This window comes from Chiloscyllium plagiosum, chromosome 26 (genome assembly GCF_004010195.1).
Source record: "Chiloscyllium plagiosum isolate BGI_BamShark_2017 chromosome 26, ASM401019v2, whole genome shotgun sequence".
Taxonomy (NCBI): domain Eukaryota; kingdom Metazoa; phylum Chordata; class Chondrichthyes; order Orectolobiformes; family Hemiscylliidae; genus Chiloscyllium; species Chiloscyllium plagiosum.
In genome coordinates, this window is record NC_057735.1 from 22,134,447 (window position 1) to 22,160,045 (window position 25,599).

At 38.8% G+C, this 25,599-nt stretch overlaps 2 protein-coding genes across 12 annotated transcripts; one reads left to right on the top strand and one right to left on the bottom strand.

The window, feature by feature from the left end:
* Window positions 1-873: 873 nt before the first annotated feature.
* LOC122563192 (proline/serine-rich coiled-coil protein 1-like) lies at window positions 874-17,022 on the bottom strand. Of its 10 annotated transcripts, none has more exons than XM_043716722.1 (9): window positions 16,669-16,868; window positions 13,796-14,103; window positions 12,804-12,874; window positions 10,697-10,754; window positions 9,157-9,760; window positions 8,673-8,832; window positions 6,073-6,408; window positions 5,646-5,742; window positions 874-2,113 (listed from the first exon to the last, which is right to left on the bottom strand). In XM_043716722.1, exons 2-9 carry the CDS (start codon window positions 13,834-13,836, stop codon window positions 2,098-2,100), a joined length of 1,383 nt encoding a protein of 460 aa, XP_043572657.1. In that variant the 5' UTR covers window positions 13,837-14,103; window positions 16,669-16,868; the 3' UTR covers window positions 874-2,097. The 10 variants fall into 10 exon arrangements, with proteins under 10 accessions (XP_043572657.1, XP_043572658.1, XP_043572660.1 ...); XM_043716723.1 differs by having other exon boundaries at window positions 8,673-8,829; window positions 13,690-14,103; XM_043716725.1 differs by having other exon boundaries at window positions 874-1,317; window positions 13,690-14,103.
* Window positions 17,023-17,209: 187 nt separating this feature from the next.
* Window positions 17,210-25,256, top strand: ppil1 (peptidylprolyl isomerase (cyclophilin)-like 1). 2 transcript variants are annotated; one of them, XM_043716733.1, is made up of 4 exons: window positions 17,210-17,297; window positions 19,599-19,753; window positions 21,369-21,437; window positions 22,714-25,256. In XM_043716733.1, exons 2-4 carry the CDS (start codon window positions 19,600-19,602, stop codon window positions 22,932-22,934), a joined length of 444 nt encoding a protein of 147 aa, XP_043572668.1. In that variant the 5' UTR covers window positions 17,210-17,297; window position 19,599; the 3' UTR covers window positions 22,935-25,256. The 2 variants fall into 2 exon arrangements, with proteins under 2 accessions (XP_043572668.1, XP_043572667.1); XM_043716732.1 differs by lacking the exon at window positions 17,210-17,297 and adding an exon at window positions 18,497-18,791.
* The last annotated feature ends 343 nt before the right edge of the window (window positions 25,257-25,599 follow it).

Below are 25,599 nucleotides of genomic sequence, written 5' to 3' on the forward strand. Positions count from 1 at the left end.
TTTGTTGATAGAGTTCCAGTTGGAATGCAATGCTTCTATCAAACACCGACTTGGACCCGATTTACCACCCCCTGAGAAAAAGAACAGGGAATGACATCACCAACCCAAAGAACTCAAAACATATAAGTGGAAAGTAGGAATCATCAACAGTACTTCGCCCAGAGGCCCACTGAAGATGTTACCTAGTAGGATGACGAAACTTCTGGAAATGAACCTTCCAGCTCACCGAGCAAGCCTACATCCAAGACCAATACTTGTGGCACTTCAAGTCACAGCCTACATACAAAAATGCCATTTTGATCCATTAGAGAATCCTCTATCCATCTTAATATCTTAAACCTGTTGGACGATAACCTGGTGTCATGTGATTTTTGAGCCCAGTCCCACACTGGCATCTCCACATCATGGTTACCACAGTTCTGTGAGCCCTTACCTTGCCATTAACCTTTCCTGTGACAGTTTATTAAAACCTTTTTAGAAATCAAAGTATACTACATAGAAGGTTCCACATCATCCATCCAATTAGTCATTTCTTCAAAACATTAATGGATTTGTAAAAAGGATTTCTCTTTCAAGCATGTTAACATGTTCTAATGAAAGTTAATACTTAATAAGACTCTCCCATTTCCCAACAACTGTTGTTGTACCGTGTTCCCAGTTTTCCTTTCTTTCCTGAAATAGTTATATTTGTGAACTTTCCACCCTAATTCACCCATTTTACTGTACCTGGCAATATTAGTGAATGGCATGTTACAAAAAGTGCATTTAATAGACTTTTGCAAAACTATTTCTTCAAAGATCAGTTGTAATCTCTTGAAATTCCTTAAGTGAAATAAAAAAAAAAGACGAGTAGAAAACCCATGCACCATAATCTTAGATGTTACAAATATATTTACTAGAGTTTTTGAATGTTTCACGTTTAACCTTGTGGCAGTGATTATGTAGCCAAGGTAAAAGCTATAAAGTTGAGCTTTGAGATACATTTTTACAATTCATAGTTTGTGGCTTGTAAAATGAGCTAAACAAAAATCCATGCCACTTTTTTTTTTTTTAAGTGTTACATAGCGTTGTTTTAGAAGTAACTTATAAGTAAAGCACAAGAGAAAAAGCTTTGAAACTTAATCCAAAAACCATTGAAATTGCATTTATTTATACAGACAGGTTCAGTCCTTTCCACATCCAAGTCTCTTCCCTTCAGAGAAAGGCCACAACATTCCACAGTAAAAAGTTTTAACAAATTCTCAGTACACAGGTTTGTTAAAAATGCAAAAAAACTCATCTTCACATTGTATTCATTGAATGCCATAAAGAAATCATCTGAAAAAGAAAGACGACTTAATTTGGAAATTACATACAATGAAAGCGATTATATTTTAAACAAAATTATATTTTGTTACACAAAATGAGAGAACAGGACTGCAACATATTTTCTGCACAAAAAGGTGGTGGTTCCTAATGTAAACTACCTATTTTTTTGCAAAGAATATTACACCCAGTTCCAAATTGCCATTCTAACATACTTAGGTTGATGTTGCATTATGTAAACAAAAAATCAAATGATTAAGACATAGCAGTTATCTTGAAGTCTCAACCTTTTTCAGATAAACACTCTGCATTCATATTGTTTAGAATGTCACCTGAATTATTTTATTGAATTCCATCTTTTCAAGCTTTATCACAGTTATTTCAAATTGATGCAGTACTGTGTAAATCAGCTTAGACTAGGCGCTCAAGTGTATTATGGAGTATAACTAACTAATTGGGGTAAAGCTAATATCCAAATTGTACCAGTATGGTATCAAAGTTGAGACCCTCCATCCAGACATGAAAAAAAATTCTAAAAATTATGTAGAATTACATAAGTAACAAATTTGAGGGAAGGGTAATTTTACATGAAAACAAGATTGAGCATAGTGTACACAAACAAGGCATAAACATTGAAAACACAATGAAACTTACAGTAAAATTAGCATCAAATCATGTACTGTGAAGAAGTCCAGTAAAATCTGTACTTCAAACTTAGAAAAATCAGAATGCAAGCTGTAGATTTAGTCCAGCAAGATGGGATGACAAAGCAGTTGAACACACGTGCTAGTTCTAAATGGAAATGAACCTAAAAAACAAAAACTATGCCTAATTTTCAGAGAAGCTGCAAGTTAAAAAACAAAGTTGAAAACTTGAGTTATGCTTTTGTAACAAAAGTATACTAGCCCTCCCCTTCCTATCAGTTTGTGGCCCTTTGACAAGGCAACCATTAGTTGTTCAACTTGAAGCCTATGACCAGTGGAGTGCTACAAGGATCAGTGCTGGGTCCACTACTTTTCATCATTTTATATAAATGATTTGGATGTGAACATAAGAGGTATAGTAAGTTTACAGATGACACCAAAATTGGAGGTGTAGTGGACAAGGAAGGTGGTTACTTCAGATTACAATGGGATCTTGATCAAATGGGCCATAGGCAGAGGAGTGGCAGATGGGAATTTAGATAAGTGTGAGGTGCTGCATTTTGGGAAAGCAAATCTTAGCAGGACTTATACACTTAATGGAAAGGTACTAGGGAGTGTTGCTGAACAAAGAGACCTTGGAGTGCAGGTTCATAGCTCCTTGAAAGTGGAGTCGCAGGTAGATAGGATAGTGAAGGAAGCATTTGAAATGTTTTCCTTTATTGGTCAGAGCATTGAGCATAGGAGTCGAGAGGTCATGTTGCTGCTGTACAGGATGTTGGTTAGGCCACTTTTGGAATATTGCATACAATTCTGGTCTCCTTCCTCTCAGAAGGATGTTGTGAAACTTGAAAGAGTTCAGAAAAGATTGACAAGGGTGTTGCCAGGCTTGGAGAATTTGAGTTATAGGGAGAAGTTGAACCGGCCGGGGCTATTTTCCCTGCAGCGTCAGAGGCTGAGGGGTGGCCTTATAGAGGTTTATAAAATGAGGGGCATGGGTAGTATAAATAGAGAATCTTTTCCCTGGGATGGGAGAGTCCAGAGCTATAGGGCATTAGGCTTACAGTGAGAGCGGAAAAGATATAAAAGGGACCCAAGGAGCAACTTTTTCCACACAGAGGATTGTGCGTGTATGGAATGAGCTGCCAGAGGAAGTGGTGGAGGCTGATGCGTTTTAAATGATGAAATTGTATCTGGATGGGTATATGAATAGGAAGGAGTAAGAGGTTATGGGCCAGGTGCCAGCAAGTGGGACAAGATTAGTTTCAGATATCTGGTCAGCATGGACAAGTTGGACTGAAGGGTCTGTTTCTGTGGTGTACATCTGAATCTAATACTCAAATCCATTCTTAAATCTGTTCAGCTGTAGCCAAAGAATCACCTACACTGGCTTCTGTTTCCACTCCTGCATCATTCTCTCTGGTCCCTAAAGAGATTGCTGGCCTCCTATTTCTCCTAAATGTTGTCCCTCGGCATCAAGAAAAACATTAGCAGTTTCCACGTATCGAATAATATTTAACTCTACCTTCCCATTACTTATTGTCTCCCATTGTCTCATTTGTCATGCTGATTGTCCAACAACAAACACTAAGCAGAAATTTCCTTTCACTCAATGAAAAGTTGAAGACCACAAACCCATTTGCTAGTCACCATCTCCATCTTTCTCACTAACCACTGTGAGATTATTATTATTCAAACTGTTTCACCATCATTAATCATATGTCGGTAGCTTCACTAAAATACCCATTTCCACCTCCAAAACCATGCCTGCCGCCACACCTACTTCAGCTCATAGATGTGGTAGCAGGCATGGTAGTGGAGGTGGAAATGAGGTTTTTGTTAGCTGCGGCCTAATTTAAAATGAAATACTAGTTCTCATCTGAATCAAATGTTAAAACTGAAGTTGGATTAACTTGTTGTAAAAGACTTATAATTATTCACATGCCCAGAACTACCTCTTTCTGAAAATAAACTAACCTGTATATACTGGGTCCTATTCAAACCAAATGAGTAACACAAGTCTGTAATGCTAAATCTAAATTTATTAAACCAGAAAATAAGTACCAAATGTTCAAAAGATTAGTGAACAGCACTAACAGCCAGGTTAAAATTGGAATAACTTGGAACTCAATTTGAATTTTGTTGTAGTCTCGCATAACAATATCACCCATAGCAAGTACTGGTCTACCAAGAATTATTACTGTATTTTTAATTCAACTTGCTCCTTTTAATAAGCTTCAGGCTGCAGGGTAAAGTGCATACCTCTACTAATACCTTAATAAATGTACTGGTACATGCTTCACACAGATTGTTCATACTCAAATTATATTTGAACCTTTTTTGTTTTCTATATTGAAAATGGTATTTACAAATCAAAAATTAGCAAGTGAAGGAGTTTGGAATATACTTTTAAGTACTTTCACAAATATATACATTTGCTTCTATTTAAAAAACATAATCAACATCGTTCCTGTTTGTGCAGTTGTGAGGAAAGCATACCAATAGTTCACTGCTTGAAACTAACCTTGCTTCCTAAAGCTTTGTGTGCCTTAATAAAAACTAGAGCCAAAGTTACACCCTTTCCTTTATTTTTGAAAAGGTAATCCCCAGAAATCTAGTCCAGTCATTTAAATATAAAATTGTTGTCTACAGTACTTCAAAAGGGCATTACCCCCTTTGTAACCACATTTGCCTTACATGAGAACAATTTGCTTCTGTGCAATTAGACTATACCAAAAGAATTATGCAGTTAACATGAAATCCACTGGGGGGAGAAAAATGACTGCATGCAGGAGTACAACACAAGATAGACTTGCAGCAGTAGAGAACTCATTAATTGACTGAGTGTGGATTGGAAACCATTATGTTGAGTGTTACAATTGCCTAAATGTCTGAGCCTCTTTTGGTGTAGTGGTAGTGTCCCTACCTCTGGGACAGGAAATCCAGGTTCAAGTCCCACCTGCTCCAGAGGTGTGTAATAATGTCTTAGGACAGGTTGACTGGAAAATCCATACAACTGCCTTAAAACAGTTCAGCAGTGTGAGTCTTTAGTGGTTCACAACAGGCAGTCTGATTGTATCAACCAGCCCATGTTTGCAAAGCTCAGAACATGGTGCCCAACATTAGTTATAATTCCATGACTGATCACCACTTACTAAAAAATCCTGAGTGTGCTCAGATCAAAATAATCCCCAATTTAAGATATTTGGGCTCACATGGAGTCTCATGCTTACACACTGTGGAAGCTACACATTGAGCAGGGCTACATCTTTGGGAAACAGAATTGCTCACTAAATTCTATCTCTTTCTTTCACTAAATAAAATACTCTGGGAATGACAGTCCCTGCCACATTCATCACAGAGCCTTGACTAGAGTTGCCTTGCCTGGTTGGAATTTAAACCAAGTTTGGGGGTTAAATGTTCCTGGATGTATTCTTCACAGCAGAGTTCACTTCAGCACCAGTTCTCAGACTGTTTAAATTGAGGTTTGGTATTTTTGAAGTTCTGTCTTAATGAGTGCATGACAAAGGTTTGAAAGCATGTGCCTTTTTTAGCAACATTCAACCAAACTCATTATTAATTGAATTGGCTTGTGTGCAAACAGAAGAGAGATTCCAAAGTGATTCAAGTAATGAGTTGTTTCTTTCACAAAGTTCCATAAAACGCTCAATAACTTTAAACCTATTGATGAAACATTACCTTTTTACAACATTACTTGAAGTTGTTTTCTTCGGCTGAGACCTAATTTGGCTTGCTGAAGTATATGTAGTGGAACTCAGATGCTTAGTTGAAGTAACTGAAAGAAACAGGAAAGTAATCTACCATAAGATGGAATAAAATGACTGCAGCCTCAAATACAGCAGAATCGTAGTTAAGGAAAGAAACAATAGTATTTTCTCCTCCCTTCTCAAAGGAAGCACTATGTTTATTGTTCCATTGAATATTTAAGCATTAAATTTTAATACATCATTTGCACTGGAAAGTTAATCCAGACATTGGGAATATATATTATAGCGGAGGAAGAAATTCTTCTGCCGCAAGTCACTAGATAGGTATGCCTCTTTCAATTTTACAATCGATTGTTTTTGGGGGAAAACTAGATATTTCTCACAAAAAACCCTTTTACCTGTGGTTTTGTACTGTCTTTCTGATACTTTCCCTTTAAGTACAGCTGAACTGGCTCTTTCATTTTTATTACCAGTGCGAATAGATGGGACAGATCCGGGTCTCAATCGGTTTACAGGAGGGATTTTGCTTGGTGGCTGTATTTCATTGATCTCCTTGTTCGAAGCTTTGTTAGCACTTGGGAGTAGCTTCATGTTGGTGTCAGCAGAGAGTTTAAAAGAGATTGATGAACAATGCATATTGGCTTCTGATATCATTGAGGCTTTCTCTCTACTTTGTTTGTTATGCAAGACAGTACTCTTTCCAGAACGATTCTCTGGATTGTTTAATGATGCACCTATTAAGACAGTAAAAAAAAAATTTTCTTCCCTCCAACATTTGTCTGGGTGTATGTCAGTCAGCAAGCATTTACAATTTAATTCAATTTTAAAACCTTCTGCTACCACACAACAGACAAGTTACTGTAAAAATCAAGACAACAATCGACAAAAGGAACTGATTTATGCAATCAGTGACAAAATGAATTAAACCAGAATGACTAAATACTGTCAACCATTTTCTGGGTCTGCTTAAAACTATGTTGCTGTGAATATCAATTATTTTAGTTGAGTAACATAGATTTAATCATGTTTTCTCTGCATGAGATCATAGAGTCATTGAGATGTACAGCATGGAAACAGACCCTTCGGTCCAACCCGTCCATGCCAACCAGATATCCCAACCCAATCTAGTCCCAGCACCCAATCCATACCGCTCCAAACCCTTCCTATTCATATACCTATCCAAATGCCTATTAAAATGTTGCAATTGTACCAGCCTCCACCACTTCCTCTGGCAACTCATTCCATACACGAACCACCCTCAGTGAAAAAGTTGCCTCTTAGATCTCTTTTATATCTGTCCCCTCTCACCCTAAACCTATGCCCTCTAGTTCTGGACTTCTCCGCCCAGGGAAAAGATTTTGTCTATTTATCCTATCCATGCCCCTCATGATTTCATAAACCTTGGAGGTCGCCCCTCAACTGCTGACACTCCAGGGAAAACAGCCCAAGCCTATTCACCTTTCCCTATATCTCAAATCCACTAACCCTGGCAAAGTCTTTGTAAATCTTTTCTGAACCCTTTCAAGTTTCACAACATCTTTCCAATAGGAAGGAGACCTGAATTGCACACAATATTCCAAAAGTGGCCTAACTAATATCCTGCACAGCCATAACATGACCTCCTATTTTCTGTAGTCAATACTCTGACTAATAAAGGAAAGTATAGCAAACGCCTTCTTCACTATCCTATCTACCTGCGACTCCACTTTCAAGGTCTCTTTGTTCAGCAACGCTCTCTAGGACTTTACCATCAAGTATACAAGTCCTACTAAAGATTTGCTTTCCCAAAATGCAGCACCTCACATTTATCTAGATTAAACTCCATCTGCCACTTCTCAGCCCACTGGCCCATCTGATCCAGATCCCTTTGTAATCTAAGGTAACCTCCTTCACTGTCCACTACACCTCCAATTTTGGGGTCATCAGCAAACTTACTAACTATACCTCTTATACTCACATCCAAATCACTTATATAAAATGAAGAAAAGTAGCACCAATCCTTGTGGACACAGGCCTCCAGTCTGAAAAACAACCCTCCACCACCACCCTCTGTCTTCTACCTTGGAGCCAGTTCTATATCTAAAATGGCGAGTTCCCCCTGTTTTCCATGAGATCTAACCTTGCTAACCAGTCTCCCATGGGGAACCTGGTTGAACCCTGCTGAATCAATCCGCCATGTTACTTCTTCAAAAAACTCAATCAAGTTTGAGAGACATGATTTCCCACGCACAAAAGTCATACTGATGATCTCTAATCAGTCCTTACCTTTCCAAATACATGTACATCCTGTCTCTCAGGATTCCCTCCAACAACTTGCCCACCAGTGATGTCAGACTCACTGATCTATAGTTCCCTGGCTTGTCCTTACCACCCTTCTTAAACAGTGGCACCACGTTAGCCAATCTCCAGTCATCCGGCACCTCAGCTGTGACTATCGATGATCTAAATATCTCAGTAAGAGGTCCAGCATTCGTTTCCCTAGCTTCCCACAGAGTTCTAGGGTACACCTGATCAGGTGCTGGGGATTTATCCATTTGTGTTTCAAGACATCCAACATTTCCTCCTCTGTAATATGGACATTTTTCAAGATGTCACCATCTATTTCCCTACATTCTATATCTTCCATGTCCTTTTCCACATTAAATACTGATGCAAGATACTAGTTTAGTATCTGCCCCATCTCCTGCGGCTCCACACAAAGACCGCCTTGCTGATCTTTGCGTGGACCTATTCTCTCCCTAGTTACCCATTTTATCCTTAATGTATTTGTAAAAATCCTTTCGATTCTCCTTAACTGTATTTGCCAGTTATCTCATGTCCTGTTTTCGCCCTCCTGATTTCTCTCTTAAGTATACTCCTACTGTCTTTATACTCTAAGGATTCACTCGATCTATCTTATCCATACCCGACATAAGCTTCCTTCTTTTTCTGAACCATACCCTCAATTTCTTTAGTCATCCAGAATGTAAATGACTAAAACATCCTTGAGAACACTTACCTTTGGTTTGCTTTAGACTGCCTGTAGAAGACAAGGGTGCGTGCAATGAATCCTTTTTTGAATATTGATAGGGTTTAGATGGAGATAGTGAATGCATATTTCCTTTCCTGTTAAAACCAGATGGAAGTTTCAAACCAGATGGTTTGGAAAGCATTGACTGCTACAAGAGGAGGAAAAATTATTTTAGTGCGTGTTCGAATAGAGAGGAAAAACATTTGCTTAGTTTTCCCATCAGTGAATTAATAGTTGTTAAATGGAGTAATAAAACAGCAGCAAATGGTAATTTGTGGTATTAGTGCAAACGTTTAGCTGTTAGCTTGAAAATTGAACTAAAGCAAAACTATTTTCCTACTGGAAAGCACAGCATGATTTTGGTGACAGAAATGGTGATAGTAGCAATTATTTTAGCAATTCTACTCTCTTTAAATACATAAATTATATTTCTGTATATCTAATATGCTCAAAACTAAGTGAAATATAGCACCTTCTTAACAGCAGCTTGCTTGATTTCTGTTGATAGGTTACCTTCCTTTGTTTGCATTGGTTTGGTGGTGGTTATTCGTTCAGATTCACTGGTCAAACCTATTCTGCTGTTGCTGATTTCATGTTCAATGGAATGTGCATGTCCGGTGTTAGTGATTGGGCTGTTTTCATTTATAACCTGAAGATTCACAGAAGGAAGAAGAGCTTTATTTGGACTATCCAACACAAAAAATGTATCTCTCCTTGGACTTCGAGGACTTTTTTTACATGTTCTGTCATCTTGCAAAAGTCTGATTTTGGCTTTGGATTCTTTTTCCAATTTTGATCGATCATTGCAACTTCTGTCCTCTCTTCCCTGAATTTTTGCATTTTCCTTTTCCTTCAAAGCACATTTTTCAAATTGATTTGCCAGACGATTCGCTTCCTTTACTATTTCTACCAGTTTTTCTGCACTTAGCGGACTCCACTTCAGCACAGCTTCATTTGTTTTCTGCTGATTTCCATTATTATAGTTCACATCAATTCCCATAGCAACACACCTCTCAGAGTGCTTGACTGGAGCAATTAAAACTTCTTCAGGGTCATTTTCAAGCAATGATTCTTGGCTGTAAGAGTAGTAAAATATGAATGGAGCTAGAGAGTGAACCATTTCGCTATATGCAATTTACTTGATCAATAACTGAAATCTCCCAACACTATTAGAAAATACCCTATACTTATACAGGTTTACAAAATCATGAGGTGCATAGATAAGGTGAATAGCAAAAAAGGTATTTTCCTTAGGGTAGGGAAATTCAAAATGAGGGGGCATATTTTTAAGATGGGTGAAGATAGATTTAAAAGGGACCCAAGAGTCAACATTTGCATACAGAGGGTGGTTCAAATGTTGAATGATCTGCCAGGCGGAGTGGCAGAAGCAGTTACAACATTTAAGAATTATTTGGATAGGTACACAAACAGCAAAAGTTTAGACGGGTATTGGCCAAATGCAGGCAAGTGGAACTAGTTTAGTTTGGGAAACTTTGGCATAGATGAATTGAACTGAAGAGTCTGTTTCTGTGCTGTATGACTCCATAACTTCTAATACATTTTAAAAGGAAGTTTGAATAGACAAAACAAAAACCAAATACTAGAAATATGAAACAAAAATAAACTAAGTTGAACTACAATGATATAAGTCGTGCAGTGTCAGAAAGATTAAAAAAGTATATAAGAACAAAAGATACCCCAAACATTATTAATAGTCAATTATTTATGAAATGAACAATAGGAGGACACAAAGCATAAACAGACGTTTCACTGCACTGCTTAGTTGCACTAAATACAATAGGACAAATGTATGGCACTTAGAGAAAAAGTGTAAGTTGTACACAAGATGTGCAATTACAAACTTTTATTAAAAAATGGTACCTACTGTTTTAAATGCTGATAACTAAAACATGGTCCCAGAACTTGCTTCACCGGTAAAGTGGCAAAAACTGCATTTCCAAAGTGATAAGCACTATTACAATACACAATATAACAAATCAGTTAGCTTTTACCTTTCAGATGGGAAACCAATTGCAAAATCCAATGTTTCTTCAGTTATGAAGTTAGAATCTGGCAGGAAAAGAAAATATTATTTGTGCTTCAAATTACTGTACAAAAATTAGTCATAATTTAAATGCTAAATTTAAAAAGTTTTACAAATAAAAAAGGATGTCAAGAGGCAGCTTGCAAAACCAGATTTAAAATGCAAAGTGCAGTTGCTGTTCTTCCACAGGGGGCAATCAGTGCATGCTAATAGTACATAGCAAGGCTCCAAATAAAAGTGAATGCAGTAACAAGATAGTCAGTTAGCTAACCACGATAAAAAGGGAGGGGGGGGGGGGGCAAAGAGGAGGGATACGAGAGAAATGGATATTGTTGGCAAGATTTGTAATCATTACCTATTCTCATGAAAAGGTCCTATTCTTGGATCATGGCAATTGACATGGTGAAAATACTCTCAAAAACATTGCAATGGATACCCTATCTAGCAATTATTCAGAATTCACAGAGGATCAGGATCAAACTTGCTTACGTACCTTGAAAATTACAAGAACTCTACACTTCAATTGCTATGCTGCATGACTGAGTAACGGAATAGAAGGTAAAAGACCCAAAGAACATAAATGGAACCAATTACATATCAGCAAAGAGCCAAAATTAATGAAATTAGAAACAGACATAATAGGGTAATTCCATAATTGATCTGCATCATGAGCATAACAAACCTTCAAATAACAAATGGAAAAGATTACACCAACCCATTGCCTTCATGTTGCTTTACCCTCAAGTTATACATAATACCCATAATTCACAATGCATCTTTCAATACACAAAAACACCTAAAAAAAAGTTTTTCTAAAAGCTGCATGACAAAAAAAAGCAACAAGGACACAAAACAACGGTGTTTAAAAGGGACTGAAAGGGAAGTGGGGAGGCAGAACTCCTCAGGAAGGTGCATCAGAAAGCAGGTTTTGTACTGCTGCCAATGGTAATGTGAAAAGGATGGCAGAGTGGTGAAAAGACCATAGTTTGTTAAGTATACCACGTTGCAGAGATGGACAGTGGGGTTTAAAGGTAGTTATATTGTTCAAATTTGTTGATGTCTGCTTGCCTATAAAAGCACACAGGACAGTTCAGCCATGACCTTGTATAGCTTGCAATTCACAGGCAAGGCAGCAAAAGAAATAAATTAACTAGGCCTTCACCTTAAGCAAAGAAAATACTAAGGTTCATGCTCACTATGGAGAATATTCATGAGAGCTTACAGAGAGTAGACAGGTTGGTGGATTGGCTAAGCCCAGATCTAAAGGAAGAAGCTACTGTAACAATTGTTGTACAAACAAGCAGCAAGTTTGTAAGCGTAGAAAAAGAATTTTCCAAGATATGGAATATCCATTGACTAAAAATAAAAGCTGTTATAAACAGGAGTTTGTAGTTTTCGGTTAAACCATTGTGCAAAAATTACAAGAAAGCTCAGGCTAGAGTTGCCAAGTCCTAAACCTTACAAGACAGTCATGAAAATGTTTGGAGTTAGTCCAAAGAAAGTGGATAAGCTTTAATATCTGACAAACACCCAAAGATTTTCTTTCTTATTCCGTCTCGACTCATCCCACACAAGAAAAAAAAAAGGCAAGTTCAGTGAAGGATTTAAGTAGCATTTGCATTTATCTTTCATTGGGCTTTTCAATGCAAAGTACAAATTATCTAAAACTGTTATTTTGTAGTTTGCTTTACTTGATGCTTACATAATAAAATTGATTGTTTTAAAACTTAATTCTGTGGTTTCATCCTTTTAGTAAATACATTCTCCATTTAAAGAGAAATTAGAAGTTAAGAACAGAAGTTAAATTATTCTATGAGCTGAACTTTAAATATACTACAAAATAAAAAAAGAATACTGGATTTGTTGAAATATTAAAATGAGAAAAATACAGGTGAATGTTTCACTGTCAGATGGGCTGAGACATGACTGGAGTTGGTATTATGGTGGTAGAGAAGTGTTTTGTGTTGTCGATAGTAATGAATTTGGAGACTCCGCTCAGAATGGAAGAGAATTGTGTAACCATAATTGCTGTGATCCATTATGGATAGTAAAAATGCATCAAATGCTCCAATTACCATCATCAGCTGCCAAATTCATTGTCGTCAAATTGTAAGTTTCCAGTAAATTCAATGGTTTTTTTTTCCCCCTGATAAAAAGACAGAAACAAAATCTGTTAGACCATCTCAATGCAAATTAAACCAAAATTTATGAAAAAATAAACATCTGAACCATTCATCCAGTCACTAAAATTTTTAAGATTTATTTTCCTAAAAAAAAATCTGAAAATAAAATTTGGTAAATGTTAACCATAAAGACACCATGTAGATACAGGAAAGATTTTTCTATTCTATTTGGTGCCTTACTCTCCCCAACTAATCAAGCCATTGCAAATTCAAAACAGTTATTCAACTAGCAATTTTGCCTCTAAGGTCAGATCTAATGTCAGAACTAAGTTCACAGTAGAAGAATGGCAATTTCACATTCACATTCAAACCATATTTTCAGGTTTATTAATGATAAAGTTTCAGGGGACCCATCCATAAATTTATGCTAAGTGGAACTTTGAGATTACTGAGGAAGCCCCATGTAATCAGATTAGCCCACAAATATGCTCTGTCAGAACAAAAAGGAAAACAGCAATGCAGTACACAGGTGAGAAATGTCATTATTCTTCAAATTTATCCACACCTTGCAATGGTCTGACTTTGTATCATTAAAAAAAAAAAGACAATGAGTGTTACCTCTGGAAAAACCCAGCAATTTTAACTGAGTAATATGCTTTCTCTAGCCAAGCATGATGCAGTCCACCATGTTATTAATGAAGTTAAACATGTCTTCAGTGTTTTCATCCTCCAGTGTATTTCTGCAGCCATTGCAGCTTCAGGTAGGGAGACAGATGGGTGAGCATTCATCAGACCTTTAGGGTCATCTGCCTCAGTTGAAGTATACATCTATAGCTACCTTGTTTGCAAGGTCATTGCACAACATATAGCATCATCCATTCGGTGTCTGCTGGAATTTTCATGCCATCCTCCTATAGGTGAGCAAAAAAAAAAGCCTCACTAACAATTTGGTTGGCCCCACCCTCGCTCCTGCATTCCTTGGCATCTTGAAAAGTTATAGCCTGTTTGATCTCAGCTTGGTTGCAGCAGTTGGTGATGTTGCTTTTTGTTATCATCCTCCATGCTTTCCATGAAGGTAGTGTTCAACAGGAGTGCAAACATTCCAGAGGCTATCAATCAAGAAGCAAGATCAGTTGCCATCACTAGTTGACCATTAGGAATCGAACCATCCCCAATCTATTGTTTCTTATTGGATGGCAAAAACATCAGCTTGATTCGAGGCCAGTGATGTCACAGTGCATGAGGCAGTTGTCTGTAAAAGGTAAAAGGTAATTTTCCTTTTTGTTAGTTTATACATTTTTAAACTTTCTGATCCATGCTTCAAAAAGGCTGAGGATCATTCAGGTAGTTTGGTTACACTTGTACTATACAATAATAAGCTGACATTCACAAAGCAATGGGGTTTCTTAGACATCAAAGCAGCAGCAGCTTTTTGGTGCCATCCATGTTAGCACAGTTCACAATGAGGTAGGTTTCTAGCTTCACTTTTCAACATTAAATGTTTAAAGATGAAATATCTAGACAGTGATTTGGTAAAATGCGATAAAATAATTCAGTTCCATCTACACAAAAAGGTCTTTTCATGTATTCAGGATGTGGATGAGATCATTTTGCAGTCAGTCAATCATCTGTCATTGCTGGCACATCCTTACTATACAGAAGACAACATCTTGCCTTGATTCGATACAGTGAACAAACCATGCAATGAACTCCTTGCCGGCAGCCTTTGCAGGGTGACTCCACTTTCATATTGGGTTGGACAGGATAGGAAGCTATTTTCATCCTTTTCAGGAATTCAACGTGCCTGCTTGTCAAATTTTTCCAAGACGCTGATCTAATGCTTCAGAATGATTGATAAACTTTATGGTGGACACTCCTACTCCTTAATAATGTCTACTTTTCCACTTGATATATCAACTTCTTTCACTTGACATGGGTTTAGTCACACTTATATTTTGCTCTCCAGCATGGTCTCACTCCATTTCAATTGATTGACGTAGACAATGAAAAGTGTGAACAAGACCAGTCCAGAATTGAAGCTTATCATGGACATCCTTCTGTTGGATTTCCTATTCAGCTAGCTGGGATAGATGACAGCATTACCATAGGTAGAGTTTTAGGCTATCCGGATTTGAATCGCCTCAATTTCAGTCCATCTAGCAGGAAAACATGTATCATAGCAGATTAATAAAAGGATTATTTTTGAAAATCCTAAGTTCTCATTACCACTTCAAGAACAGGTGTATGATTGATGCATGAAAGGACAGAAGTTTCAAAATATGTTTAATACAAGTTTAAGCCCCAAAATGTTTAGAATAGTAGACATTTTCAATGCACAAGATAACTTGGGTCAATAAAAAACACAGCAGGCTTAGATAATCTTTTTACACATCACAATGTATGCCAACACTGTCAGTGTCAGTGCCAGTGCAACATGCAGTTTCTCTTAGCAACATAGTTCAAAAAGAAACATTTGGGCAGATGCAGCGTAGGACAGGAATTACTACTCTCAAGTTTGCAGTCACCATTCACAGGCTTCACCAATAATAAATGCCAAGAATTCAGAGGAACTTCATTATATCTCTTGGATAATAGTATGGTGCCATGATAGTGGTCTATCATATTCTAGAAAGTTTGTAGATAGTCCATTAAAAACCACAATAAAAAGGAAAATACAGCATATGTCAAAACATATAACAGGAAATACCAGAAACAGCTGCAGTGGAAAGATTATGAAGTGGAAAGGTTATGAACACAAATGTCCTAGAATGCCCATTTTCAATCACAGGAAATATTGGACATACCAAAAATCTAAGGTAAACAGGAAATATTGAAGAAACTGAGGCACAGCAGTTAGAGTAAAACATTGAATTAAATAATCAACAATAGTATTAAATCAAAGTTCACCCCTCCCCATCTGCAGGTTCTGATTTGAGCACATGCAGCTATATTTCTGATGTGCAACATCTTACAGATTTTGTTCATTTTTCAGGATGATAGGGAGAAGGGCACTTCTATTTCAAGCCTACAATATGGATGTTGCTCTGGAAAAGGATAAGCAGAGCTACGAATTCAGTGTGTTTCTGTTGACAGCCTTCCAGGAGATACGTGGGCTATATACCTATCTTCAGGTAGATTTACAATGGCTCACTACCCAGCTACAGAACAAGGTCAGTGGCAAGAGCCTGGTAAAACGTGGACCATTTTCCATTTATTGGGATTTCCTCTTGAGCATGGCAGGCGTAGATAACAAAGTTCATAATTACTTGCAGTGGGCTATGACAACCTTTGACCAACTGAGGAGGAGCATGCATCACTGACGTCCCTGCACTCAGGACACTTAGCACCCCATCTGTGGCATCACCCTCCACACATGCAGAGGAAAAAAGGTAGGAAGGGGAGGATAGTGCATTCAGAATAGTCACTGCACTTATCCAATTCTTGATGCATCATCAGGACCCCCCTCACCCAATTCAAAAGAGTCCGTCAGATCATACACTGGACTTCATCATCCATTTCAGAGTCCATTAGAATTAAATATCTTTCATCCCTCGGACAGGAAGAAGAGGAAATGGAGGGTAGGGCGAGGGGATCTCCTCGGACAGTTGGGAGGGGGAGGAGGAGAGAGGGTAGATCCTCTGGGCTGCTGGACCATTCTCCAAATGAGACAAGCGTGTGTCAGGAAGGGCTGAAAGCTGACCTTCCACCCCCACCCTCTCCCAAACAGATGGAGAGGTCAGCCCTCACACCTCCCTTTATCCGCTGAAACAAAACAAAGGTCCGCGGACACCGGAGATCTGAAAACAAACAAACAAACCCTGAAAATAAAACAAAAACTCAGAAGCGAGGCGCTGGAGAAGCTCAGGTAGCAGAGAGGATGAAGAATTATAACATTCCGACTGCAGTCACCTCCCCACGTCACCAGGACATGAAGTGATCCCGGTAGCAGTTTGGTATCACAGTCCCGCAGAGTTAACCGAATCGGTGAACAGACACCAGGCTCCGCTCCGGTATCGGTGAACAGACACCAGGCTCCGCTCCGGTATTGGTGAACAGACACCAGGCTCCGCTCCGGTATCGGTGAACACCCACCAGGCTCCGCTCCGGTATCTCGCAGTCGGTTGTTTGTTTTCTACCGCTAGCGGAAACAGGGGGCGGGGCTACATTCAAACCTGCTCCACGTGACTTCAAAGGCCGCTTCCGATTCGTTGAGGCGTCCGACTCCCCAACGGACTTTCTGATCCAAGACCTTTTCTTTTAAAAGACGTTTTGCAGTCTGTAGCCGCCGCCGCCGATTTACATCGTCATCTGATTTCCTGCTTCTTCTCACTTTTTGCGTCCGAAACCCGTAATTCCCGGCCAACTACATTCTCTAAACTTTCATTGGTTGACGGGGCTAGGCCTCGCGTCGCCATTGGTTGGCGATCACGCCAATCATTGAAGTAGGTGGGTCACGGGAGGTTAGGTGGTCTGATGGCTCTTGTGTGGTGCGATTCTGAGGATGTTTACAGCTCGGATTGAGGCTCTTCGGCCCATTGTGTCTGTACTGGTCACCAAAGATCTATGTATTCTCACTCCAACTTCTCGCACTTGTCTTGTAGCCTTGAATGGTGCGATATTTCAAGTGCTCATCCAAATGTCTTGGGAGTTTCTGTGGCTACTAGCCTTTCAGGCAATGAGTTCAAGATACCTTTTCAGCATTGTTCCCAGATATCCACCATTGGTTTAGGCAATGATTTCCATATACCTACCACTCTTTCCGTCAATAGTTTCCAGGTATCTACCACCTTTTCAGGCACTGGGTTCCAGATACCACCCTCTCAGTGAAAAAAAAGTCTTTCCTCATATCCCGTTAAAACTCTTGCTTGTTGCCTTAAAATTGTATCCCCTGGTTACTAACTCCACTGCTACGTGAAAATATTTCTCCCTGTCTACCCAACTGCCTTCTCAGAACACTGTACACCTCAATCAGATCACCCCTCCACCTCTCTTAGAAAAATAACGCCAGCCTGTCTAGTCTCACATCTATTCTTCTCATCAGAGCTGAATCACTCCGGCCCAGGGACACATCATACAGTGCTTCCCTTTAATCCTTCTGGTTTTCCATACAACTTGGGTTGTATCTGAACAACTGGGTCAGAAGGTCAGGTTCAAGTCCCACTGCTCCGCAGCTGCATCAAAGCACGTTGTAAGATATTTTGAATTCACCTGTTCAGGGATGACATATTAGACTTCTGGAAGAGGTAGGACTTGAAGAACCCAGGCCTCCTGGCCCAGAGATAGGGATACTGTGCCACAAGAGACCAATAGCACGATTGATCAGATTGATTAAAAATAACAACCTAAGAAACTTGAACCTGACGTTGCTGTACCGTTTCTAGATGTTTTATAGGTTTAATAACAATGGGCGGCACGGTGGCTCAGTGGTTAGCACTGCTGCCTCACAGAGTCAGGGACCCGGGTTTGATTCCCGCCTCGGTTTGCACATTCTGTGTGGGTTTCCTCTCACAGTCCAAAGATGTGCAGGTCAGGTGAATTGGCCATGCTAAATTGCCCATGGTGTTAGGTGCATTAGTCGCGGGTAAATATAGGAGAGAGGAATGGGTCTGGGTGGGTTACTGTTTGGAGGGTCGATGTGGACTGGTTGGGCTGAAGGGCCAGTTTCCATACTGTAACTAATCTATTCAACTTGAAGTTACCAAAAATGATAACGTGGGTTTGCTTTTGAAACTGCAGATGTTGGTTGGAACTGTGCTGTGGGGAGTTGATTTGCCAGCCGAGGAGGATTTGCAGTGACACAGAGGGCGGTTGTGAGCAAGGCCCTGCTTGTCCAGAGTCTTAGTGCAGGGGGATTCCCAGGAGCGTCAGCGATAGAACATTGAGAATGTCGGGGATTCCTCCGGACACCTGGCAACCCAAAACTGTTACATTGGAGACCACGTAAGCGCGGGGACAGGGACGGGGGCAGTTGATACCCTGGGAGCTGCTGCGCTGAGACCACAATGAATGAGCAAGGAAGGAACATGGCTCCTTCCTTTAGCGGTAGCAGTTTCACACCACTTTACCAATGCAGGGTTTTGGGCTACTGCACAATGGTTTCACCGTTGTAAGGCAAAGCTTGGCAATCTTCCCTTGTTTTGCGGATAATTTTCTTCTTTTGACCAGATTATTTTTTGAATATTCAAAACACAGCATCAGTACTTAGGAGCACATGATCACCTTTAATTCATGAAATATATCAAAACAAATCGTTAAGTGCAGAAATTGAAACGTTTGGTGAGAGAAGCGTTTTTGCTTCTCACTCGTTCTTTATAGTTATTGAGCCGACAACGAAACATGAAAGACCCTTTTAGGGTTGAAAGAAAACACTTTCTTAAATGTGTCTTCAAATTTTCAGTCTTGTATCTCCTCCGGGTTACAGAAACTCCTGTTCTTCACTAAATGCAAGATGAAATTAACAGGAATGTAGTGCTGGTAGTAACATGAAAAGTGTTCAACAAACTGCAGGTCTCTTTTTGCACGTCGTATATTTTAAATAAAAGCGAAATACAAAATTCTGCATAGCAAAGACATTTATTTCTAAAATCTTTTCTGTAGGTTTGTTACAAAATTATTTTTAGACAGAGTAGTTTATTTGGTTACTTACAATCTTAAAAGACAAAAGGCTATGATTGAATTCAGTTGAAATGACGTTAGAATGATGTTCTTGTGGCTGCTTGTTCAAATAATTTATTAATTTTAAAACAGTATGGGAAACATAACGCTGGAGTTGTATTGGAAGCATGCACCAAAAACCTGCAAGAACTTCGCTGAGCTGATTCGAAGGGGTTATTATAATAGTACAAAGTTCCATAGAGTCATCAGTGATTTTGTGATTCAGGGAGGAGATCCAACTGGGACAGGTAAGAATGGGGAAAAACAGAGGGTTATGTAAATATTTAACTTTTTTGGACATTCTTATTATTCAACACATTAATCCACACTACAAGCCTGACTTATGATACTAAACCTGTCCTCACTTCCTAAACTTACAAGGAAATAACTAGTATCAGATGTAGATGGCAGCATGATAGCTCAGTGGTTAGGACTGTAGCCTCACAGTACCAGAGACCTGGGTTCAATTCCAGCATTGGGTGAGTGGAGTCTTCACATTCTCCCCTTGTCTCCGTGGGTTTCTTCTGGGTGGTCTGGTTTTCCGCCACAGTCTAGACATATGCAAATTAGGTAGATTGGCCATGCTAAATTGCCCATAGTGTCGAGAGATGTGTAGGTTAGGTGGATTAGTCATGAGAAATGCAGGGTTACAGGGAGGGAGGGAGGTGAATCTGGGATGCTCTTCGGAGAGTTAGTGTGGACTTGTTGGGCCAAATGGCTTGTTTCCACACTGTAGGGATTCTATGTGATTCTGGAATTGGACAATGTTTGTTGGACAATCTTGAATGTGCAGATGTTGAAGATACTCCAAGTTATCAATACATAATATAGTCATGATGGCTGGCACGGGCTGCTCAGTGATTAGCACAACTGTCTCACAGCTTCAGAGACTCCAGTTTGTTTCTAGCCTTAGGTGGCTGTGTCGAGTTTCCACGTTCTCCCTGTCTAGGAATTAGATTAGATTAGATTAGATTAGATTAGATTAGATTAGATTACAGTGTGGAAACAGGCCCTTCGGCCCAACAAGTCCACACCGACCCGCCGAAGCGAAACCCACCCCATACCCCTACATTTACCCCTTACCTAACACTACGGGCAATTTAGTATGGCCAATTCACCTGACCCTGCACATCTTTGGACTGTGGGAGGAAACCGGAGCACCCGGAGGAAACCCACGCAGACACGGGGAGAACGTGGAAACTCCACACAGTCTCTGCATGGGTTTCCTCCAGATGCTGCAGTTTCCTCCCATAGTCCAAAGATGTGCAGGTTAGGTGGATTGGCCATGCTAAATTTTCCCATAGTGTCCAGGGATCTGCAGTCTAGGTGGATTAGCCAGGGTAAATGCAAGGTTATAATGATAAGGTGGGTGTGCTGCATCTGGGTGGGATGCTGTCAGCAGGATCGGTGCAGAATTGGTGAGCCGACTGGCCTCCTTTTGTACTGTAAAGATTCTATGATTCTCTGATCCAAATTGTATTTATACCTTGCAGTTCTCCAGTTAAGGCTATCAATGCAACCTCTCAAAAAGCAAATGCGTTCAATTTCGATTCTGGCAGCTTATTGCAGAATTTTCAAATTATACAACCATCGAGTTATAAAGTACAGTAAGAGGCCATTTGGCCCATTGCGCTTGGTCGCTTATGTGAAAGAGCTGTCTAATTAACCCCATTATGCTGCTCTTTCCTTTTAGCTCTGCAAGTATTCAAGTAATTGTCCTGTTCTCAGTTACCCAGATTCAAGTCAATTTTCAGTAGTGTTCGAGAGATTGTGACTTTTGTTTTCTGATGTATTTTCAAGAAATTCAAAAGCATCTGACAATCGTAGAATGTTTCAACTAATTGTCACTGCTTACTTGTACAGGTAGAGGAGGCTCATCTATTTATGGAAAGCATTTTGAAGATGAATTGCACAAAGATTTAAAATTCACAGGTAAAGTCACTGATAGTTTGAACTTGCAGTAAATATTTTGGTTTTATTCAGAAAATCCTACAGTAAGAGAAACAATTACGTTTTCTGACTAGCTTTTTAGCAAATATTCAGTGTAAAGATAATACATTACTGTATGGTTTGTGTAATGTTACATCAGGAGTTTGGAGTTGAAAGAAATTGGTATCACCTGATATTTTAAGAGGCCTTTCTGTTACTACCATCCTTAAGGGCATAGAAATGTTTATGAACATGTTTTTTCATACTGCTGTTTTTCCTAAATATTTTTGGCATTTAACCATATTGTGAGTAAAATCTTTAAGAAAAAGGTACTTAGATAAAAAAAATGTTGGGTGAGCCTTACAATGGTTTCTGCTGCTTGTTAGTTTGTTTCCATCAAATTTCAACAATGACTTAAATTTACTGAAAGTATAATGTCAAGTTTATTAGTTTAAAATCAGTAATAACATCACTATGTTCAATAATGTATAGTAGTTCATCTATTTAAGTATTATAATAACAACCAACCGAAAGAAACTAATTTTTTTTAACAGTTCATCATTGAGCAATGTGAGTTTAGTATCAGTTATTTGAACTTGCACAATACTTGTGTTTAGAAAAGTTCACATATAGTATAAACATAATTTTAAGCTTATGAAAACATAAAGTTGCTATAATCTTACCAGATCATAGAGCTGCTCTCTCATTTGAGAGATAGGTTTGGTGGGAGTTATTCCTGAGGGTCACCACACGTCAGGCAAGGGTAGAGATTGAGAAGGCAAATGCTTCAAGGTGCATTGCAAACTAACCATACAGCCAACTGAGATAACTGACCGCAGAATGACAAAGCCAGGAAAATTCTGCCTGGTTTGCTTGTGTGTTTTGAAAATGCTTAATATTCTTCTATTGGTTGCAATATGAACAATTACATAACCAGACTAAGCTGTAATTTTCTGCACCTTTCGCTAGTATGGCTGGAGTTTGACAATTAGGATGGTTGCTATTTAATTTGATCAGACTTAAGTCTGCTGAGTTTTAAGTTTAATTTCTGTGTGGAATAGCTGTTATGTGTACACAATGTATATTTTCAACATACAAAGATACAAATTAGGTGCAGGATTAAGTCACTTGATCCTTCCAGCCTAATCCAGTAATGAAACCAAATATTTCTATGTAATATAATTTATAATACAAAACCATAAACTTAGCAATTAAATATTGTATCTGCTTAATACCAAACTTGATCACAATTATTTTTATTATATCTTTCACTTCATAGGTGCAGGGATTCTTGCCATGGCAAATGCAGGCCCAGATACAAATGGCAGCCAGTTCTTCATTACATTGGGACCCACACCACTGTTGGATGGAAAGCATACAATCTTTGGTCGTGTGTGCCAAGGGTTGTCAGTAACTAAACGTATTGCATTAGTGGAAACTAATCGTGATGACCGACCAACAGAAGACTTAATCATTTTGAAAGCTACAGTATCGCATTAAGGCTAGCTGAATTTATGCAATTCATTTAATGATTAGGAATAATTTCCAGGTAGTGGTGTTTTGTCTTTTCATAACCTTATTGATTACAAATCTTGTGAATTTGTAATGGCAGGATTAATTGCTACACACCTGACTTCACCATGAAGTTAAACTTTACTCTGTTGCTGTTGGTAATCATCCCAAGTCATTTCTTATGGGTGCCTTGTAATAAGTGTTGCCTACAGCTTGTAAAGCAATACACAAAAATATGAAATTGAGCAGAAATGTTAAAATCCAATTTTTGTAAAATTTATTACATGGGGAATATTTTAATTTTGTAAAATAAACAAAATGCTACCATAATGATGCCACGTGGAAGACAGCTGCACGATCCTGATAGCAGAATGATCTCTATCTTCCCATTATGGATATAGTGTAAAACTAAATACATCTTACCTCAAGCACTAGGGCCCCTTGCTCTTTTTCCTGGAAAAGCAATATTGAGAACAGGTAATCATTTAGTTTTACTTTTGCTATATAACTCTTCATCTTCTTCCAAAATGTTTCTTTCTGAAGAGATTTATGCATATTTTGTTTTTGTTCCACTGAGACAGGGAGATTCTGTTTCATATTTTTTATTTTCTAATTTAGACAGATCGTTCTGATACTGTTTATACTTGTCTTGGAGATATGATGGTGGCTGTGTGTAACAAATCAAGTTCAGTTTACCTAAGTGCATAGTGCTGGTTCTGAGATCTAAGATATATCCTGGTAGCAGAGATCAGAAAGTTTTACTTCAAAGTAAAAGAGTAGACAGCAGACTCTATAAACAACTAGCATATTTTGATAATTAAACGGGGAGGAATTGGAAAAAAATTCAAAACTACTTTTCATTTGCAGGCAGGTATGTGCTATTTGCTAACTGGATTGCTTTGGCACTTAATCAGCAGGCTTTATGTTACCAGTCTTTACTGATTTCGACTGAATACTCAGCTTTTCCAATGTCAAACACTTTCCTAATGTTGTTAACTTTGGCCCCGTAGACCAGGCTTGCATGTTCTTTTGTCTAGTTGAGCACAGGAGTCAACTCCAGTTGTCAGAAGCTGGTACGTTTTATTCTTAAATGCTCGCCAACTCAACATTGAAAGGGCATTGAGCACAAGCTGGATTGATCAAATGCACAGTGCTTTTACTAAATTACTATTGTCAGTATTAATACAAGACCATTAATGTTATAGGTGTGAAAACCCACCTTCTACTATTTTTTTATTTAATTAAAGGAGATTTCCCACCATACATTCTTGGTTACTTGAACAACAAAAATACAGTAGTTCCCCCCTGTACCCACAGAGTATATGTTCCATGACCTGTCGTGGAAGCCCAAAACCACAGATGGGAACGAACTCATTCATTTCAATGGGAAATTTACCTTCCCAGCAGTCCCCAGTCCCTGGTTCCAGAAGGTTCCCTTTAATATGTTTGGACCACATGTAACTGAAACCACAGAAAACAATTCCGTGGATGCGGAGGTTGCTCTGTACTGCACCTGCAGGAAATATGAAATATAAACGAAATGCTGAAAATACTCAGCAGATGTGGCAGCATCTGTGGTGGGGGAAACAAACTAATTTTTCACATCTGTCTCTCTTCATGAAAACTCTAGCCTAATACTTATCACCTAACAAAATCCAGTCTCTTTGTTATAAAAGCTTTAGATTTTAAGGAAAAGGATAGTTCTTCCCCCCCTCCCTCCCCCTTTTGCCTTCACTACAACAAATTGAACTACTTGAATCTTTCACTCAGGTTTTCTGATTCAAACCACTTCCCTGCCATATTTCCAGAGGTATGCGGCCAAATTTCTGGTCTCAGGTCAGTTATGTGTTAAAGGCAAGGCCTCTGCTCTTCACTGGTGAGTTGTGCTGAACAGAACTGGAAATTTCAACGGCAGATTTTGGAAGAAGACAACCTTCAAGCCAGCTGTAAACATTAAAAATACTTTAATTCTGACTATCTGTTTCTGGATCCTGTGCAAGAAGTTGTTGAAAATATTTGTGTTGGCCTGTTGTGAAGAAACAAACTGAGGCTCCCTTTGTCAACCTTTCAGTGTTGAAAATAGGGCATAATCTGTGCCACTACCATCTAACATTCAAAGAGGCTAAGTGGAAGAAACTACAGAGGACGCCATGCTGCTCATTATAATCTGATTAGCATGTGGCAGGGGACTGTATGCCAAGCCTTTGAATTAAAGCCCAAAAAGCATTTACAGTGTTGCCATTTCTGCATTCAGTGATGATTGGTTGGAATAGTCTCAAATACAGTAAAGTTTCAGTGATAACAACAAAATCTAATTCAGTTTGGTTTTGTACTGGCACATCCTGTTCATATCAGTGTGAACATGTTTTTGTTGATGAGTTAATTTCAGAAACCTAAAGGTTCTGATTATCCAGGCACTGTACTCACGAAGAAGCCTGCTTTCTACTTGTAGCTTAATTTCTGTTCATTTATCAATACTGAACATTATGCACTCCTCATGCATCTCATTAATTACCTTTGAGTCGTGTAGACTGATTTGTACTCTAGGGCATCTCTCTTACACAGCTTGATATGACTGGAAGATCTAAGTTCAGTAAGTCTTCAGCATGATTGCTGACTATATTCAGTATGATCCCAGAAATGAACTCAATTT

Excerpts from the sequence above, each read along its gene's own strand:
- LOC122563192 (XM_043716722.1), bottom strand. The coding sequence starts at position 13,836 with ATGCCAAGGAATGCAGGAGCGAGGGTGGGGCCAACCAAATT. Across the intron at positions 12,875-13,795 it reads AGGGTGGGGCCAACCAAATT|GGGGAAAAAAAAACCATTGA; the intron begins GTTAGTGAGGCT and ends TCTTTTTATCAG. Across the intron at positions 8,833-9,156 it reads AGCAAGCTGCTGTTAAGAAG|CAGTCAATGCTTTCCAAACC; the intron begins GTGCTATATTTC and ends CTCCTCTTGTAG.
- ppil1 (XM_043716732.1), top strand. The coding sequence starts at position 18,736 with ATGTCGGGGATTCCTCCGGACACCTGGCAACCCAAAACTGTTACATTG. Across the intron at positions 18,792-19,598 it reads ACTGTTACATTGGAGACCAC|TATGGGAAACATAACGCTGG; the intron begins GTAAGCGCGGGG and ends ATTTTAAAACAG. Across the intron at positions 21,438-22,713 it reads CAAAGATTTAAAATTCACAG|GTGCAGGGATTCTTGCCATG; the intron begins GTAAAGTCACTG and ends TTCACTTCATAG.